Source organism: Bombina bombina, chromosome 1, assembly GCF_027579735.1.
Source record: "Bombina bombina isolate aBomBom1 chromosome 1, aBomBom1.pri, whole genome shotgun sequence".
Classification (NCBI taxonomy): domain Eukaryota; kingdom Metazoa; phylum Chordata; class Amphibia; order Anura; family Bombinatoridae; genus Bombina; species Bombina bombina.
Window position 1 is genome coordinate 1,014,807,356 of NC_069499.1, and position 21,416 is coordinate 1,014,828,771.

At 42.5% G+C, this 21,416-nt stretch overlaps 1 protein-coding gene across 1 annotated transcript in view; it reads right to left on the reverse strand.

The window, feature by feature from the left end:
• DHX35 (DEAH-box helicase 35) overlaps positions 1 to 21,416 on the reverse strand; it is a 254,621-nt gene that overhangs the window by 126,533 nt on the left and 106,672 nt on the right. The window contains exon 18 of the mRNA XM_053714905.1: positions 7,713 to 7,842. Coding sequence (XP_053570880.1) covers positions 7,713 to 7,842 — 130 coding nt within the window. The remainder of the gene's footprint in view (positions 1 to 7,712; positions 7,843 to 21,416) is intronic.

Sequence of the window (21,416 nt, forward strand, 5' to 3'; positions counted from 1 at the left end):
TAAACGGAAGGCACCACGGCTTGCAAAACCTTTCTCCCAAAAATAGCCTCCGAAGAAGCAAAAGTATCAAATTTGTAAAATTTGGCAAAAGTGTGCAGTGAAGACCAAGTCGCTGCCTTACATATCTGATCAACAGAAGCCTCGTTCTTGAAGGCCCAAGTGGAAGCCACAGCCCTAGTGGAGTGAGCTGTGATTCTTTCAGGAGGCTGCCGTCCGGCAGTCTCGTAAGCTAATCGGATAATGCTTTTAAGCCAAAAAGAAAGAGAGGTAGAAGTCGCTTTTTGACCTCTCCTTTTACCAGAATAGACGACAAACAGAGAAGATGTTTGTCTGAAATCTTTTGTAGCTTCTAAATAGAATTTTAGAGCACGGACTACGTCCAAATTGTGTAACAAACATTCCTTCTTTGAAACTGGATTCGGACACAAAGAAGGTACAACTATCTCCTGGTTAATATTTTTGTTAGAAACAACCTTTGGAAGAAAACCAGGCTTAGTACGCAAAACCAGCTTATCTGCATGGAACACCAGATAGGGCGGAGCACACTGCAGAGCAGATAACTCTGAAACTCTTCTAGCAGAAGAAATAGCAACCAAAAACAAAACTTTCCAAGATAACATCTTAATATCTATGGAATGTAGAGGTTCAAACGGAACTCCTTGAAGAACTGAAAGAACTAAATTTAAACTCCAGGGAGGAGTCAAAGGTCTGTAAACAGGCTTGATCCTAACCAAAGCCTGAACAAATGCTTGAACATCTGGCATAGCTGCCAGTCGTTTGTGTAGTAAGACAGATAAAGCAGAAATCTGTCCCTTTAGAGAACTCGCAGATAATCCTTTATCCAAACCTTCTTGCAGAAAGGAAAGAATCTTAGAAATTTTTATCTTATTCCAAGGTAATCCCTTGGATTCACACCAGCAGATATATCTTTTCCATATCTTATGGTAAATCTTTCTAGTTACCGGTTTTCTGGCCTGAACCAGAGTATCAATCACAGAATCTGAAAACCCACGCTTTGATAGAATCAAGCGTTCAATCTCCAAGCCGTCAGCTGGAGGGAGACCAGATTTGGATGTTCGAATGGACCCTGAACAAGAAGGTCCTGTCTCAAAGGTAGCTTCCATGGTGGAACCGATGACATATTCACCAGGTCTGCATACCAAGTCCTGCGTGGCCACGCAGGGGCTATCAAGATCACCGAGGCCCTCTCCTGTTTGATCCTGGCTACCAGCCTGGGAATGAGAGGAAACGGTAGAAACACATAAGCTAGGTTGAAGGTCCAAGGCGCTACTAGTGCATCCACTAGAGTCGCCTTGGGATCCCTGGATCTGGACCCGTAGCAAGGAACCTTGAAGTTCTGACGAGACGCCATCAGATCCATGTCTGGAATGCACCATAATTGAGTCAATTGGGCAAAAATCTCCGGGTGGAGTTCCCACTCCCCCGGATGGAATGTCTGACGACTCAGATAATCCGCTTCCCAGTTTTCCACACCTGGGATGTGGATCGCAGATAGATGGCAGGAGTGATTCTCCACCCATTGTATTATTTTGGTTACTTCTTTCATCGCCAGGGAACTCCTTGTTCCCCCCTGATGATTGATATACGCAACAGTCGTCATGTTGTCTGATTGGAATCTTATGAATCTGGCCTTTGCAAGCTGAGGCCAAGCCCTGAGAGCATTGAATATCGCTCTTAGTTCCAGAATGTTTATCGGGAGAAGAGACTCTACCCGAGACCATAGTCCCTGAGCTTTCAGGGATTCCCAGACCGCACCCCAGCCCACTAGACTGGCGTCGGTCGTGACAATGACCCACTCTGGTCTGCGGAAGCTCATTCCCTGGGATAGGTGGTCCAGGGATATCCACCAACGGAGTGAATCTCTGGTCTTCTGATCTACTTGAATCACTGGAGACAAGTTTGTATAGTCCCCATTCCACTGTTTCAGCATGCACAGTTGTAATGGTCTTAGATGAATTCGCGCAAAAGGCACTATGTCCATTGCCGCAACCATCAACCCTACTACTTCCATGCACTGAGCTATGGAAGGACGTGGAACAGAATGAAGAAATTGACAAGCGCTTAGAAGTTTTGACTTTCTGACATCTGTCAGAAAGATCTTCATTTCTAAGGAATCTATTATTGTTCCCAAGAAGGGAACTCTGGTTGACATAGACAGAGAACTTTTTTCTATGTTCACCTTCCATCCGTGAGATCTGAGAAAGGCCAGAACGATGTCTGTATGAGCCTTTGATTTTGAAAGGGACGACGCTTGTATTAGAATGTCGTCCAAGTATGGTACTACTGCAATGCCCCTCGGTCTTAGAACCGCTAGAAGGGAGCCGAGTACCTTTGTGAAAATCCTTGGAGCAGTGGCTAATCCGAATGGGAGGGCCACAAACTGGTAATGTTTGTCCAGAAAGGCGAACCTTAGGAACTGATGATGTTCTTTGTGGATAGGAATATGTAGGTACGCATCCTTTAGATCCACGGTAGTCATAAATTGACCTTCCTGGATAGTGGGTAGAATCGTTCGAATGGTTTCCATTTTGAACGATGGTACCCTGAGAAATTTGTTTAGGATCTTTAAATCCAGAATTGCTCTGAAGGTTCCCTCTTTTTTGGGAACTACGAACAGATTTGAGTAAAATCCCATTCCTTGTTCCGTCATTGGAACTGGGTGTATCACTCCCATCTTTAACAGGTCTTCTACACAATGTAAGAACGCCTGTCTCTTTATTTGGTTTGAGGATAAGTTGGACATGTGGAACCTTCCCCTTGGGGGTAGTTCCTTGAATTCCAGAAGATAACCCTGAGAAACTATTTCTAGCGTCCAGGGATCCTGAACATCTCTTGCCCAAGCCTGAGTAAAGAGAGAGAGTCTGCCCCCCACTAGATCCGGTCCCAGATCGGGGGCTACTCCTTCATGCTGTTTTGTTAGCAGCGGCAGGCTTCTTGGCCTGCTTACCCTTGTTCCAGCCTTGCATCGGTTTCCATGCTGGTTTGGTCTGTGAGGTATTACCCTCTTGCTTAGAGGATGCAGAATTAGAGCCCGGTCCGTTCCTGAAATTACGAAAGGAACGAAAATTAGACTTATTCTTGGCCTTGAAAGGCCTATCTTGTCGAAGGGCATGACCCTTTCCCCCAGTGATGTCTGAGATAATCTCTTTCAATTCTGGTCCAAAGAGAGTTTTACCCTTGAGGGGGATGTTAAGCAATTTTGTCTTGGATGATACATCCGCTGACCAAGACTTTAGCCAAAGCGCTCTGCGCGCCACAATAGCAAACCCTGAATTTTTCGCCGCTAATCTAGCTAATTGCAAAGCAGCATCTAAAATAAAAGAGTTAGCCAACTTAAGTGCGTGAACTCTGTCCATAACCTCCTCATATGGAGTCTCTCTACTGAGCGACTTTTCTAGTTCCTCGAACCAGAACCACGCTGCTGTAGTGACAGGAACAATGCACGAAATGGGTTGTAGAAGGTAACCTTGCTGTACAAAAATCTTTTTAAGCAAACCTTCCAATTTTTTATCCATAGGATCTGTGAAAGCATAACTATCCTCGATAGGAATAGTAGTGCGCTTGTTTAGAGTAGAAACTGCCCCCTCGACCTTAGGGACTGTCTGCCATAAGTCCTTTCTGGGGTCGACCATAGGAAATAATTTCTTAAATATAGGAGGGGGAACAAAAGGTATGCCGGGCTTCTCCCACTCCTTATTCACTATGTCCGCCACCCGCCTGGGTATAGGAAAAGCGTCGGGGTGCACCGGAACCTCTAGGAACTTGTCCATCTTGCATAATTTTTCTGGAATGACCAAGTTGTCACAATCATCCAGAGTAGATAACACCTCCTTAAGCAGTGCGCGGAGATGTTCTAACTTAAATTTAAATGTCACAACATCAGGTTCAGCCTGTTGGGAAATTTTTCCTGAATCTGAAATTTCCCCATCTGACAAAACCTCCCTCATGGCCCCTTCAGATTGGTGTGAGGGTATGACAGAACAATTATCATCAGCGCCCTCCTGCTCTTCAGTGTTTAAAACAGAGCAATCGCGCTTTCTCTGATATGCAGGCATTTTGGATAAAATATTTGCTATGGAGTTATCCATTACAGCCGTCAATTGTTGCATGGTAATAAGCATTGGCGCGCTAGAAGTACTAGGGGCCTCCTGCGTGGGCAAAACTGGCGTAGACACAGAAGGAGATGATGTAGAACCATGTCTACTCCCTTCATCTGAGGAATTATCTTGGGCAATTTCATTATCTGTGGCAGTACTGTCCTTACTTTGGTTGGACGCTATGGCACAATTATCACACAATTTTGAAGGGGGAGACACATTGGCTTTCATACATATAGAACATAGCTTATCTGAAGGCACAGACATGTTAAACAGGCATAAACTTGTCAATAAAGCACAAAAACCGTTTTAAAACAAAACCGTTACTGTCTCTTTAAATTTTAAACAGAGCACACTTTATTACTGAATATGTGAAAAAATATGAAGGAATTGTTCAAAATTTACCAAAATTTCATCACAGTGTCTTAAAGCATTAAAAGTATTGCACACCAATTTCCAGAGCTTTAACCCTTAAAATAACGAAACCGGAGCCAGTTACAGATTTAACCCCTATACAGTCCCAGCTACAGCCTTTGCTGTGACTTTACCAAGCCCAGAGGGGAATACGATACCAAATGACGCCTTTTAGGAACTTTTCCAACTACTTTCAGGTCCTCACACATGCATCTGCATGTCTTGCTCTCAAAAACAACTGCGCAGTAATGGCGCGAAAATGAGGCTCAGCCTACAACTGGGAAGGCCCTTCCTGACTGGAAAAGGTGTCTAACATAGTGCCTGACGTTAAAAAACGTTCCCCAAGTTTATAAGTGTGAATTATCAGCATAAACATGTATAAAATGCCCAAATAAAGCAATCGATTTTGCCCATAAAAGTGTCTACTAGTTTTATAGCCCATATTAAGCCCTTTATTCTGTTTGAGACTAAGAAAATGGCTTACCGGTCCCCATGAGGGGAAATGACAGCCTTCCAGCATTACACAGTCTTGTTAGAAATATGGCTAGTCATACCTTAAGCAGAAAAGTCTGCTAACTGTTTCCCCCAACTGAAGTTACTTCATCTCAACAGTCCTATGTGGAAACAGCAATCGATTTTAGTTACTGTCTGCTAAAATCATCTTCCTCTCACAAACAGAATTCTTCATCCTTTTCTGTTTCAGAGTAAATAGTACATACCAGCACTATTTTAAAATAACAAACTCTTGATAGTAGAATAAAAAACTACAACTAAACACCACAAACTCTTAACCATCTCCGTGGAGATGTTGCCTGTGCAACGGCAAAGAGAATGACTGGGGTGGGCGGAGCCTAGGAGGGACTATATGGCCAGCTTTGCTGGGACTCTTTGCCATTTCCTGTTGGGGAAGAGATATTCCCACAAGTAAGGATGACGCCGTGGACCGGACACACCAATGTTGGAGAAATTACAAATTAAACTGAATGTTTAATGTTACTACAATCTAACTTGCTTCTGTCGATATTTTAGAATATATTACTTTTATGTCAGTTAAATAAGTGTATTGTGCAATTTAAGAAAACTTCACCTGCATACAGCTGGCGCGAAAAACAAGTGAGACCAGCTCGTTTAAAAGGCTTAAAGCATTTCATTATAATTGTGAGAGAGCTTCAGACATACCCTGGGAACTCTACTGTTCAGCCCAGGGAACTCCCCTGTCCCTGCTACTTTCTGAAGCTGTGTTTTATTTTAAAGTGAAAATACCAAGTTTGCTCAAAATTCACAATACATTTAACTGACAGAAAAGTAATATATACTAAACTATAGTAAAAAGCAATTTGTAATTTGTAATTGATGCAAACTGAGCCTTTATATCAGCCCCATGTGTTCTCCAGTTACCTTCTACCCCCTGTCAAATTCTATATACCAGAAAGCGTCACTACTTTCTATATAAGACATCTCTCTGGGAGATCCAGGTTCTGCCCCTTTTCTTATAGAATTCAGTGAGTTTAGCCCCTGTGAAATCTGCACTATAATTTTTCTCTAAACTAGACAATCTTTGCTTATTGGGCCCATAAAATGGAAACGAAGCTCTCAGGGAAACTGAAGCTGTCAGTTTTTCAGTTTTAGTTTAAATGAAGACATACAACAAGCAATGTAATTTGTATACACATAGATATACAAAGTATGATCCTAATCTGTTAAAGTTACACAGAAACTGCATAATCAGAATTGGTAAAAATCACAACCATAAATTTTGTATACAAAATAAAATCCAAAATAGTAAGTGCAACGTTTAAATGTAATAAAACTTAATCCGAAGTGTAAAGTAATATAAAAAATAAAGCACAAATATAAATGCAGCAGAACTGTCATGTTATGCAGTGCTATATTGCACAGGGATTGTCTCTCCTTCACATACAGAAATGCAAAGAACACCCCTTTGAAAAGTATAGCAAAATCTGTCTATTAAAAGTTTCACTAAGGATCTGGCAGTGTTAGAGGATCATTTTAAACCCTCTACTTGAGTGGAGAAGTTAAGATCATCAGGCCCCATTGACTTGTGAAAGCACTTTTGCTGTGAGCTTATGAGGCATCTAGAAGAAGAGTTAAGCAGATGTGCTGGTGCATAGATATAGGGGCAGGATCAACGGCTATGTTCCTGATCCTTTCCACCACAATGCCCAATTTGAGAGGAATTTTACCAGGTTACAGGAGCATTTTTTTAGGCACCATGATTTGCCAAGTACTCCTTTAGAATGAGTCACCCTGTTGTGGAAGGGGATAGTTTCATATTCCAAAGTCCCTCCTACATGGTTTATAACACACACACACACGCGCAGGTTCATGGCCTCTTTAGATAAAAGCTACATGATTTTAACAATTTTAAGCTAATATTTTCGTTCTATTGGTTATATTTTTGGTTATACACAGAGGAATTAAATGGACATGAAACCCCAAACATTTCTTAATTATCTTTTGGATAGAACATAGATACAATTTTAAACAACCTTCCAATTTACTTCTATTATCAAATTTTCTTAATTATCTTGTTATCCTTTGCTAACTGAACACACCTAGTTAGCCAATCACAGGCGACAAATGTGTGCAGGCACCAATCAGCAGCTAGCTCCAACTAGTGTAGGATATGTGCATATTCTTTTTCAACAAGGAATACCAAGAGAACGAAGCACATTTGAAACTAGAAGTAAATTTAAAAGTGTCTTAAAATGAAATGCTCTATCTGAATCATCGTTTAATTTTGACTTTCCTATCCCTTTAGCTGCCAAAAACATTTTGGCAAAACAGAAAAAACAAAACATATTCTAGACAGTTATAGTATATAGACAGATACAGAAACATTTAGTAATCTCTAAACTTCATACTGAGAAACCGTATATGTTTAGGTGCTGTTTATATTTTAGAGCTAAGTTTTTAACTTTGAGTTTTGCACTGCAGAGAAAGCCTGCTTGTCCTAATTTTATTTAATTGCTCAGGATCTGTGCTACACTAAGGTTAGAGGGACCAGTTAAATGTCCCATAGCCATTTTGTTTATATCCCTCATCATTGGATGGGACAGGATACATGTCCCATTGACTACCATATAATCCTTATGACCTGAATAACTGTAAACTCATTAGCTGAGATTAATAGTCTACCCACAACACATAGCTTCTCACCTTCACTGGAATTCTTGGCTACTTTAAACTTGTTCAGAAGTTTCTTCAGCTGTTCTCTCACAGTCACTGCTCTCATCAGCCCCTTGTAGTTGAGAAAGTGTTGCTGACACCAGTGGGAGCTCTTATTAAACTGCAAAAACATAAAATTATTCATTACTAATAGTCCTGTAGCAAAGAAGTGGGAATCATCATCATGATGGGAAACTGTGGCAAAAAGCATCAGGTCAGAAAGGTCAGAAATAAGCTCACAGATAGCCTGAAATTCCACAGTACTGACCAGGATAGGTGCCTCACAGGAAAACCAAAAGCAGAAAATAAGCCAAGTTATTACATTTGCGTTAGACCCGCCCATGTTGCATCTCGTATTTAACCAAAGAAAACCTAACATGCAATCATTTCCAAAACATCTAACTTTTTATATGCCTCCCAGCTCTTAAAATATAAATAAAGCACAGCCAGCATCCCTGTTGTAAAACAGTGTAGGTTAACTTTTTTTTTTTTCCTTTTGATTAGGTTGATAGAAGATAGAAGTCCATCAAGTTCAACCTATACAACAAATTCAGTCCACAATTTGATTGCTCTTCCAATTAAAAAACATTTACGTTGCTGGAGATTAAATCTCCTTTCCTCCAGTCTTAAATTGTGACGTCCTGTCAAAAACAATTCCAATGAGTTCCAACATTTCTGTATATGGGCCTTGAATATATTTATATAAAAGTAATCATGTCACCTCCAAAGCACTTTTTTCTAAAAAAAAAAAACAGACCCGGTTTGGCTAAACTCTCCTCATAGTTTAAATTCTACATTCCCCTTATTAGTTTTTTGGCCTCTCTCTTAACTTTTTGTAACTCTGCAATGTCTTTTTTAGTTAGAATGGTCCCCAAAACAGCACTCCATACAATTTATTGTAGATTTCAAACCAGTGATTTTCAAAAGGACATTATTGTTCTTTTGTTGCATCTGGAAGATGGATTTTAATATGTATTATAGGTTCTGTGCTTAAAAATCTTATTCTAGATAGAGGTGAAACTAGATTTTGCTCATCAGCCAGTGAGCTTCTATCCCATAGACCAATCGTGTATAAGCTAGTTTCAAAATCAAACGAAAACAACTTTAAAAAAAAAAAAAAAAAAGGACATGAAACCTAAAAACATAATTTATGCTTACCAGATAAATTCCTTTCCTTCCAGATAGGGAGAATCCACAGCTTCATTCCTTACTGTTGGAAAATGCAACACCTGGCCACCAGGAGTAGGCAAAGACACCACAGCCAAATGCTTAAATATCCCTCCCACTTCCTCATTACCCCAGTCATTCTGCTGAGGGAACAAGGAAAAGTAGGAGAAACATTAGGGTATAAATGGTGCCAGAGGAATAAAATAAATAATAGGGGACCATCCATAGACCAGAAAAAACGGACGGGGGCCGTGGACTCCCCCTATCTAGAAGGAAAGGAATTTATCTGGTAAGCATAAATAATGTTTTCCTTCCTAAGATAAGGAGAGTCCACGGCTTCATTTCATACTGTTGGGAAAACTATACTCAAGCTCCAGAGGACACTGAATGAATAACGGGAGGGAACAAAAAGGAAGAGGCGAAGAGGTGGACCCAATTCTGAGGGCACCACAGCCTGCAAAACTTTTCTCCCGAAAGCTGCTTCACCCGAAGCAAAACTTTTGAAAAAGTATGTAAGGCGTACCGGGTAGCCACCTTACAAATCTGATCCACAGAGGCCTCGTTCTTAAAGGCCCAAGAGGAAGCCACTGTTCTAGTCGAATGAGCCGTTATCCTCTCAGGAGGACGATGTCCCGCTGTCTCATAGGCTAAGCGGATGACACGCCTTAACCAAAAAGATAGGGAAGTCGAAGTAGCCTTCTGGCCCTTACGCTTTCCTGAATAGACAACAAACAAAGAGGAAGATTGTCTAAACTCCTTAGTAGCCTGAAGATAGAACTTCAAGGTGCGAACCACATCCAAATTGTGAAGCAAGCGTTCCTTCGATGAAGAAGGATTAGTACACAAGGAAGGAACCATAATCTTCTGATTGATGTTGCGATCCGACACAACCTTAGGAAGAAAACCTAATTTAGTACGTAATCTGCATGAAAAATCAGTTAAACGGGCTCACATTGCAAAGCATAGATCTCAGAAACTCTGTGTGCAGAGGCAATAGCCAATAAAAAGAGAACCTTCCAAGATCATTTAATGTCAACGGAATGCAGAGGCTCAAACAGAACCTGTTGCAAAACCCAAAGAACAAGATTTATGCTCCAAGAAGGAAACCTAGCTCAAACACAGGTCCAATCCTAATCAGAGCCTTAACAAAGGACTGCACGTCTGGAAGCTCAGCCAGTCTCTTGTGCAATATAACCGACAGGGCCGAAATCTGTTCCCTCAGGGAACTAGCAGAAAGGCCCTTCTCCAGCCCATCCTGGAGAAAAGATCCTTGCAACCTTAACTGTGCCAGGAACAACCACGCTCTTCACACCAAAATAAGTAGGTCCTTCACACCTTGTGGTAGATACGCTGAGTAACTGGTTTATGAGCTTGAATAAGAGTATCAATGAAACTCTCAGAGAAACCTCTCTTGGCTAAGACTAAGCATTCAATCTCCACGCAGTCAACCTTAGAGAATCTAGATTCTGATGAACAAATGGACCTTGTATCTGCAGGTCTATGCGACAAGGTAACTTTCACGGAGGAGATAAGGACATCTCCACTAAACCTGCGAACCAGGTCCTTTGCGGCCACGATGGAGCAATCAGGATTACAGATACCCGCTCCTGCTTGATGTGGGTCACCCCTCGAGGAAGAAATGGTAATGGAGGAAAAAGATATTAGTTTGAACCTCCAGGGCACTGCTAGTGCATCTAGATCCGCTTGGGGATCCCTCGACCCGTACCTGGGTAACTTGGTATTGAATCCGCCTCCCAGTTGTCCACACCCGGAATGTGGATCGCTGACAGCAAACAGCTGTGGGCCTCCGCCCACTCCAGAATCTGAAATGCGAACTTCATCGCCAATGAAGGCCTTGAAGATTGCCCGTAGTTCAAAATTATTGATTGGGAGGGAGGATTCCCCCTGAGTCCACAACCCCTATGCCTTTGTGGCACCCCAAACAGCTTTCCATCCGGATAGGCTTGCGTCCGTAGTGACAATCACCCAGGATGGTCTTAAGAAGCATGTCCCTCGGGAAAGATGATCTGGACAGAGCCACCAAGAGAGCGATTCTCTCAACCGGCTGTCAAATACAATCTGTTGAGACAGATCTGAATGATCACTGCCTCAGCATGCACAGTTGCAAAGGTCTGAGACGGAACCTGGCAAAAGGAATGATGTCCATGCAGGACACCATGAGACCAATCACCTCCATACACTGAGCCACAGAGGGTCTCAAAAAGGTCCGGAGGGCAAGACATGCCAAAGTTAGCTTGCAACGTCTCTGGTCTCTTAGAAATATCCTCATGGATATGAAGTCTAATATAGTAACCAGGAATTCCACCCTGGTACTTGGGATAAGAGAACTCTTTTCCAAGTTTATCTTCCATCCATGTGATCGAAGAAGACTGAGAAGGGACTCCGAGAATTCTTTCGCAAGACGGAAGGATGGTGCTTGCACAAAAATATCGTCCAAGTATGGGGCTACTGCAATACCCTGAGATCTGGCAACGGCTTCGTAAAGATTCTTGAAGCAGTAGCTAGGACAAACGGTAGACCAATTAACTGGAAGTGCTAGTCCAGAAATGCAAACCTCAGGAACTGAAAGTGTTCCCTGTGGATTGGAACATGAAGGTAAGTGTCCTTCAGATCTATAGTGGTCATAAACTGGCCTTCCTGAATTAGAGGAAGGATGGACCTTATCTCCATCGTGAAGGAAGGAACATTGAGAAATTTGTTTAAGCACTTTAGGTCCAGAATTGGGCGGAAAGTTCCCTCCTTCTTTGGGACCACGAAAAACAGAATTTATGTTTACCTGATAAATTACTTTCTCCAACGGTGTGTCCGGTCCACGGCGTCATCCTTACTTGTGGGATATTCTCCTCCCCAACAGGAAATGGCAAAAAACCCAGCAAAGCTGGTCACATGATCCCTCCTAGGCTCCGCCTACCCCAGTCATTCGACCGACGTTAAGGAGGAATATTTGCATAGGAGAAACCATATGATACCGTGGTGACTGTAGTTAAAGAAAATAAATTATCAGACCTGATTAAAAAACCAGGGCGGGCCGTGGACCGGACACACCGTTGGAGAAAGTAATTTATCAGGTAAACATAAATTCTGTTTTCTCCAACATAGGTGTGTCCGGTCCACGGCGTCATCCTTACTTGTGGGAACCAATACCAAAGCTTTAGGACACGGATGATGGGAGGGAGCAAATCAGGTCACCTAGATGGAAGGCACCACGGCTTGCAAAACCTTTCTCCCAAAAATAGCCTCAGAAGAAGCAAAAGTATCAAACTTGTAAAATTTGGTAAAAGTGTGCAGTGAAGACCAAGTCGCTGCCCTACATATCTGATCAACAGAAGCCTCGTTCTTGAAGGCCCATGTGGAAGCCACAGCCCTAGTGGAATGAGCTGTGATTCTTTCGGGAGGCTGCCGTCCGGCAGTCTCGTAAGCCAATCTGATGATGCTTTTAATCCAAAAAGAGAGAGAGGTAGAAGTTGCTTTTTGACCTCTCCTTTTACCGGAATAAACAACAAACAAGGAAGATGTTTGTCTAAAATCCTTTGTAGCGTCTAAATAGAATTTTAGAGCGCGAACAACATCCAAATTGTGCAACAAACGTTCCTTCTTTGAAACTGGTTTCGGGCACAGAGAAGGTACGATAATCTCCTGGTTAATGTTTTTGTTAGAAACAACTTTTGGAAGAAAACCAGGTTTAGTACGTAAAACCACCTTATCTGCATGGAACACCAGATAAGGAGGAGAACACTGCAGAGCAGATAATTCTGAAACTCTTCTAGCAGAAGAAATTGCAACCAAAAACAAAACTTTCCAAGATAATAACTTAATATCAACGGAATGTAAGGGTTCAAACGGAACCCCCTGAAGAACTGAAAGAACTAAGTTGAGACTCCAAGGAGGAGTCAAAGGTTTGTAAACAGGCTTGATTCTAACCAGAGCCTGAACAAAGGCTTGAACATCTGGCACAGCTGCCAGCTTTTTGTGAAGTAACACAGACAAGGCAGAAATCTGTCCCTTCAGGGAACTTGCAGATAATCCTTTTTCCAATCCTTCTTGAAGGAAGGATAGAATCTTAGGAATCTTAACCTTGTCCCAAGGGAATCCTTTAGATTCACACCAACAGATATATTTTTTCCAAATTTTGTGGTAAATCTTTCTAGTTACAGGCTTTCTGGCCTGAACAAGAGTATCGATAACAGAATCTGAGAACCCTCGCTTCGATAAGATCAAGCGTTCAATCTCCAAGCAGTCAGCTGGAGTGAGACCAGATTCGGATGTTCGAACGGACCTTGAACAAGAAGGTCTCGTCTCAAAGGTAGCTTCCATGGTGGAGCCGATGACATATTCACCAGATCTGCATACCAAGTCCTGCGTGGCCACGCAGGAGCTATCAAGATCACCGACGCCCTCTCCTGATTGATCCTGGCTACCAGCCTGGGGATGAGAGGAAACGGCGGGAATACATAAGCTAGTTTGAAGGTCCAAGGTGCTACTAGTGCATCCACTAGAGCCGCCTTGGGATCCCTGGATCTGGACCCGTAGCAAGGAACTTTGCAGTTCTGACGAGAGGCCATCAGATCCATGTCTGGAATGCCCCACAGTTGAGTGATTTGGACAAAGATTTCCGGATGGAGTTCCCACTCCCCCGGATGCAATGTCTGACGACTCAGAAAATCCGCTTCCCAATTTTCCACTCCTGGGATGTGGATTGCAGACAGGTGGCAGGAGTGAGACTCCGCCCATTGAATGATTTTGGTCACTTCTTCCATCGCCAGGGAACTCCTTGTTCCCCCCTGATGGTTGATGTACGCAACAGTTGTCATGTTGTCTGATTGAAACCGTATGAACTTGGCCCTCGCTAGCTGAGGCCAAGCCTTGAGAGCATTGAATATCGCTCTCAGTTCCAGAATATTTATCGGTAGAAGAGATTCTTCCCGAGACCAAAGACCCTGAGCTTTCAGGGATCCCCAGACCGCGCCCCAGCCCATCAGACTGGCGTCGGTCGTGACAATGACCCACTCTGGTCTGCGGAAGGTCATCCCTAGTGACAGGTTGTCCAGGGACAGCCACCAACGGAGTGAGTCTCTGGTCCTCTGATTTACTTGTATCCTCGGAGACAAGTCTGTATAGTCCCCATTCCACTGACTGAGCATGCACAGTTGTAATGGTCTTAGATGAATGCGCGCAAAAGGAACTATGTCCATTGCCGCTACCATCAAACCTATCACTTCCATGCACTGCGCTATGGAAGGAAGAGGAACGGAATGAAGTATCCGACAAGAGTCTAGAAGTCTTGTTTTTCTGGCCTCTGTCAGAAAAATCCTCATTTCTAAGGAGTCTATTATTGTTCCCAAGAAGGGAACCCTTGTCGACGGAGATAGAGAACTCTTTTCCACGTTCACTTTCCATCCGTGAGATCTGAGAAAGGCCAGGACGATGTCCGTGTGAGCCTTTGCTTGAGGAAGGGACGACGCTTGAATCAGAATGTCGTCCAAGTAAGGTACTACAGCAATGCCCCTTGGTCTTAGCACAGCTAGAAGGGACCCTAGTACCTTTGTGAAAATCCTTGGAGCAGTGGCTAACCCGAAAGGAAGCGCCACGAACTGGTAATGCTTGTCCAGGAATGCGAACCTTAGGAACCGATGATGTTCCTTGTGGATAGGAATATGTAGATACGCATCCTTTAAATCCACCGTGGTCATGAATTGACCCTCCTGGATGGAAGGAAGAATTGTTCGAATGGTTTCCATCTTGAACGATGGAACCTTGAGAAACTTGTTTAAGATCTTGAGATCTAAGATTGGTCTGAACGTTCCCTCTTTTTTGGGAACTATGAACAGATTGGAGTAGAACCCCATCCCTTGTTCTCCTAATGGAACATGATGAATCACTCCCATTGTTAACAGGTCTTCTACACAATGTAAGAATGCCTGTCTTTTTATGTGGTCTGAAGACAACTGAGACCTGTGGAACCTCCCCCTTGGGGGAAGCCCCTTGAATTCCAGAAGATAACCTTGGGAGACAATTTCTAGTGTCCAAGGATCCAGAACATCTCTTGCCCAAGCCTGAGCGAAGAGAGAGAGTCTGCCCCCCACCAGATCCGGTCCCGGATCGGGGGCCAACATTTCATGCTGTCTTGGTAGCAGTGGCAGGTTTCTTGGCCTGCTTTCCCTTGTTCCAGCCTTGCATTGGTCTCCAAGCTTGCTTGGCTTGAGAAGTATTACCCTCTTGCTTAGAGGACGTAGCACTTTGGGCTGGTCCGTTTCTACGAAAGGGACGAAAATTAGGTTTATTTTTGGCCTTGAAAGGCCGATCCTGAGGAAGGGCATGGCCCTTACCCCCAGTGATATCAGAGATAATCTCTTTCAAGTCAGGGCCAAACAGCGTTTTCCCCTTGAAAGGAATGTTAAGTAGCTTGTTCTTGGAAGACGCATCAGCTGACCAAGATTTCAACCAAAGCGCTCTGCGCGCCACAATAGCAAACCCAGAATTCTTAGCCGCTAACCTAGCCAATTGCAAAGTGGCGTCTAGGGTGAAAGAATTAGCCAATTTGAGAGCATTGATTCTGTCCATAATCTCCTCATAAGGAGGAGAATCACTATCGACCGCCTTTACCAGCTCATCGAACCAGAAACATGCGGCTGTAGCGACAGGGACAATGCATGAAATTGGTTGTAGAAGGTAACCCTGCTGAACAAACATCTTTTTAAGTAAACCTTCTAATTTTTTATCCATAGGATCTTTGAAAGCACAACTATCTTCTATGGGTATAGTGGTGCATTTGTTTAAAGTGGAAACCGCTCCCTCGACCTTGGGGACTGTCTGCCATAAGTCCTTTCTGGGGTCGACCATAGGAAACAATTTTTTAAATATGGGGGGAGGGACGAAAGGAATACCGGGCCTTTCCCATTCTTTATTTACAATGTCCGCCACCCGCTTGGGTATAGGAAAAGCTTCTGGGAACCCCGGGACCTCTAGGAACTTGTCCATTTTACATAGCTTCTCTGGGATGACCAAATTGTCACAGTCATCCAGAGTGGATAATACCTCCTTAAGCAGAGCGCAGAGATGTTCCAACTTAAATTTAAACGTAATCACATCAGGTTCAGCTTGTTGAGAAATGTTCCCTGAATCTGTAATTTCTCCCTCAGACAAAACCTCCCTGGCCCCATCAGACTGGTTTAGGGGCCCTTCAGAACCATTATTATCAGCGTCGTCATGCTCTTCAGTATCTAAAACAGAGCAGTCGCGCTTACGCTGATAAGAGTGCATTTTGGCTAAAATGTTTTTGACAGAATTATCCATTACAGCCGTTAATTGTTGCATAGTAAGGAGTATTGGCGCGCTAGATGTACTAGGGGCCTCCTGAGTGGGCAAGACTCGTGTAGACGAAGGAGGGAATGATGCAGTACCATGCTTACTCCCCTCACTTGAGGAATCATCTTGGGCATCATTGTCATTGTCACATAAATCACATTTATTTAAATGAGAAGGAACTCTGGCTTCCCCACATTCAGAACACAGTCTATCTGGTAGTTCAGACATGTTAAACAGGCATAAACTTGATAACAAAGTACAAAAAACGTTTTAAAATAAAACCGTTACTGTCACTTTAAATTTTAAACTGAACACACTTTATTACTGCAATTGCGAAAAAATATGAAGGAATTGTTCAAAATTCACCAAAATTTCACCACAGTGTCTTAAAGCCTTAAAAGTATTGCACACGTTTTTAACTTTAACCCCTTTACAGTCCCTGGTATCTGCTTTGCTGAGACCCAACCAAGCCCAAAGGGGAATACGATACCAAATGACGCCTTCAGAAAGTCTTTTCTATGTCTTTTCTATGTATCAGAGCTCCTCACACATGCGACTGCATGTCATGCCTCTCAAAAACAAGTGCGCAACACCGGCGCGAAAATGAGGCTCTGCCTATGATTTGGGAAAGCCCCTAAAGAATAAGGTGTCTAAAAAAGTGCCTGCCGATATAATCTTATCAAAATACCCAGATTAAATGATTCCTCAAGGCTAAATATGTGTTAATAATGAATCGATTTAGCCCAGAAAAAGTCTACAGTCTTAATAAGCCCTTGTGAAGCCCTTATTTACTATCTTAATAAACATGGCTTACCGGATCCCATAGGGAAAATGACAGCTTCCAGCATTACATCGTCTTGTTAGAATGTGTCATACCTCAAGCAGCAAGAGACTGCTCACTGTTCCCCCAACTGAAGTTAATTCCTCTCAACAGTCCTGTGTGGAACAGCCATGGATTTTAGTAACGGTTGCTAAAATCATTTTCCTCATACAAACAGAAATCTTCTTCTCTTTTCTGTTTCTGAGTAAATAGTACATACCAGTACTATTTTAAAATAACAAACTCTTGATTGAATAATAAAAACTACAGTTAAACACTAAAAAACTCTAAGCCATCTCCGTGGAGATGTTGCCTGTACAACGGCAAAGAGAATGACTGGGGTAGGCGGAGCCTAGGAGGGATCATGTGACCAGCTTTGCTGGGCTCTTTGCCATTTCCTGTTGGGGAGGAGAATATCCCACAAGTAAGGATGACGCCGTGGACCGGACACACCTATGTTGGAGAAAGGTTTACATAAAACCCCAAACCTCTTTCTGCAATAGGAACCGGGACAACAACTCCTGAGGAGGATAGATCGCGAACGCACCCTAGAAAGGCATCCCTCTTTTCTGGTCTGGTAGACAGATTAGAGAGAAGGAATCTGCCCCTTGGTGGATGAGATTTGAAGCCTATCTTGTATCCCTGAGATACCACCTCCAGGACCCACGGATCCTGTACATCCTTGAATTAGGTGTCTGATAAAAGAGACAGTCTGCCCCCTACATGATCCGATCCCGGATCAGGGGCCGCCCCTTCATGCAGATTTGTTTTCAGCGGGCTTCTTATTCTGCCTGGATTTATTCCAGGACTGAGCTAGCTTCCAAGTACTCTTGGGTTGCTCAGGCTTGGAGGAGGATTGCTGTCATTGGGATTTGTCTGAACGAAAATTAGAAGATTGTCGTCCCTTAGACTTGTTCTTCTTATCTTGCGGTAGGAAGACATCCATGCCTCCGGTAACCGTAGAAATAATTGAGTCCAGGCCTGGGCCAAATAAAATCCTTCAAATGAAGGGAAGAGAAAGGAGTCTGGATCTAGAAGTCATATCCACAGACCAAGACACCAGAGCGCCCGGCGGACTAGGACCGCAAAGCCAGAGGCCTTTGCATTTAGGCGAATAATTTGCATGTTCGCATCACAGATAAAAGAATTAGCAATTCTCATTGCTTTAATTCTGTCTTGAATATCCTCGAGGGGAGACTCCACCTCAATGAGTTCCGACAAAGAGTTGCACGTTTGAGAAAAAAAAATCCATATGTTGAAACATCTTTCTCAGAAAGGTTTCCATTTTCTTATCCATCGGCTCTCTGAACGAGGAACTATCCTCAAGAGGTATAGTAGGACGTTTAGCAAGCGTAGAAATAGCACCATCCACCTTAGGAATGGAGCTCCACAAATCCAATTGAGAGTCCGGGACCTGGAACAACTTTTTAAGAGTAGAGGGGGAAAAGGAAGATCCAATTAGTTCCCATTCGTTGTTAATAATGTTCGCCATTTTAACCGGCAAAGGAAAAGCCAAAAGGAACTTTCCTGTCTTCGTAAACACTAATTTAGGTATCATAGGTTCTTCACGCAGCGCGGCCTCTGGAACCTCTAACGTAGACAGAACCTTCTTTAATAAAAATGCAAGTGCTCAATTTAAAATCTAAAGGACGGTTCCTCAACAGCAGGAGGCTTAGAGGCTAAGGACTCCGACCCAGGAAGTTCACCCTCTGAAGCTACAGACTGTCACACTTGAGAGGTTAACTCATCATCGGATAACTGGGACATAATAGCTAAATCTGATAAATATTTAGATGACTCCGGGTCAGGAGAGCTTCTCTTTTTATTATAGAAAACTGCACCTTTATACTACCAATGGCTGGGGCACTCACCACCTCCTAGACACAGACAGTTAACAGAGGAAACGCTCTCCTCAGGTTCAAGTCTCAGACGGAATGGAGGAAATAAACATAGACCACATTCCCCAGTTATTACAAGTACAGCAAGTAATAGGAGCTGTGCAACACTTTCAAAAACAAAAGTGAAACTTAAAAGTGAAACTTGTTTGTTCCAGCCAAAAACACCATCTATCATCCCAGGAAAATATCACACAAAGCAGCATGTAAATAATTAATACACTGATTAATTAACCCTGACTGTTCAATAAACCCCCTTCAGAGGATATTAATCCTGGATCCTATCAAGGTATAAAGAAGCCACACTGTGAACCATTTATAGCGTTTTATTAGTAAAAATTTAAAAGATCTTACCTCCCAGGATCCATGCTGTGGAACAGAACACAGCATCTCAAGTGTGACATAGCAGCGCTCCTGACATGGACTTGAGTGAAAGAAAGCAGGCAGTGAAATTCATCAACACTGATTGCTTAGGATCTGTTAGCAGTTTCACAGAAAAACTTTCCCTGCATCACCAGACTTTAACTTTCATCAATACTCACACTGAAAGGTTGACATGACTACTTAAAACGCCAGTCCTATCTCGAAGGGCAGATACCCTTTTTCAGGACTCTCCAAATCTTCTGACACTTCTCTGCCACCTCCTAACGTGACGAAAAGCAAAGAATGACTGGGGTAATGAGGAAGTAGGAGGGACAGGGCCGGATTTGCTATTAGGCACTGTAGGCATGTGCCTACAGGCGCATTGCAGAGAGGGGCGCCATGGTGCTGACAGTAGTGTCAGTGTATTTAAAAAAAAAAAATTAACTTCACTTTTTTTTTTTTTTTTCATGACTGACTGTAGATTGAAATTGAATAGTAGTACAGTACTGTACACTGTTGTATATAACACAAAACAGCGAGGCTCGCTCTGGACTGAGCCGCTGCTGAACGCAGCGAATATTATTACACACTAAGGCCTAGATTTAGAGTTCGGCGGTAGCCGTCAAAACCAGCGTTAGAGGCTCCTAACGCTGGTTTTGGGCGCCCGCTGGTATTTGGAGTCAGTGATTAAAGGGTCTAACGCTCACTTTTCATCCGCGACTTTTCCATACCGCAGATCCCCCTACGCCATTTGCGTAGCCTATCTTTTCAATGGGATCTTTCTAACGCTGGTATTTAGAGTCGTTTCTGCAGTGAGCGTTAGAGCTCTAACGACAAGATTCCAGCCGCCTGAAAAAAGCAGGAGTTAAGAGCTTTCTGGCTAACGCCGGTTTATAAAGCTCTTAACTACTGTACCCTAAAGTACACTAACACCCATAAACTACCTATGTACCCCTAAACCGAGGTCCCCCCACATCGCCGCCACTCGATTAAAATTTTTAACCCCTAATCTGCCGACCGCCACCTACGTTATACTTATGTACCCCTAATCTGCTGCCCCTAACCCCGCCGACCCCTATATTATATTTATTAACCCCTAACTTGCCCCCCACAACGTCGCCGCAAGCTACTTAAAATAATTAACCCCTAATCTTCCGACCGCAAATCGCCGCCACCTACGTTATCCCTATGTACCCCTAATCTGCTGCCCCTAACATCGCCGACCCCTATGTTATATTTATTAACCCCTAATCTGCCCCCCACAACGTCGCCGACACCTACCTACACTTATTAACCCCTAATCTGCCGAGCGGACCTGAGCGCTACTATAATAAAGTTATTAACCCCTAATCCGCCTCACTAACCCTATCATAAATAGTATTAACCCCTAATCTGCCCTCCCTAACATCGCCGACACCTACCTTCAATTATTAACCCCTAATCTGCCGACCGGAGCTCAACGCTATTCTAATAAATGTATTAACCCCTAAAGCTAAGTCTAACCCTAACACTAACACCCCCCTAAGTTAAATATAATTTTTATCTAACGAAATAAATTAACTCTTATTAAATAAATGATTCCTATTTAAAGCTAAATACTTACCTGTAAAATAAATCCTAATATAGCTACAATATAAATTACATTTATATTATAGCTATTTTAGGATTAATATTTATTTTACAGGCAACTTTGTAATTATTTTAACCAGGTACAATAGCTATTAAATAGTTAAGAACTATTTAATAGTTACCTAGTTAAAATAATTAAAAATTTACCTGTAAAATAAATCCTAACCTAAGATATAATTAAACCTAACACTACCCTATCAATAAAATAATTAAATAAACTACCTACAATTACCTACAATTAACCTAACACTACACTATCAATAAATTAATTAAACACAATTGCTACAAATAAATACAATTAAATAAACTAGCTAAAGTACAAAAAATAAAAAAGAACTAAGTTACAGAAAATAAAAAAATATTTACAAACATAAGAAAAATATTACAACAATTTTAAACTAATTACACCTACTCTAAGCCCCCTAATAAAATAACAAAGACCCCCAAAATAAAAAATTCCCTACCCTATTCTAAAATACAAAAATTACAAGCTCT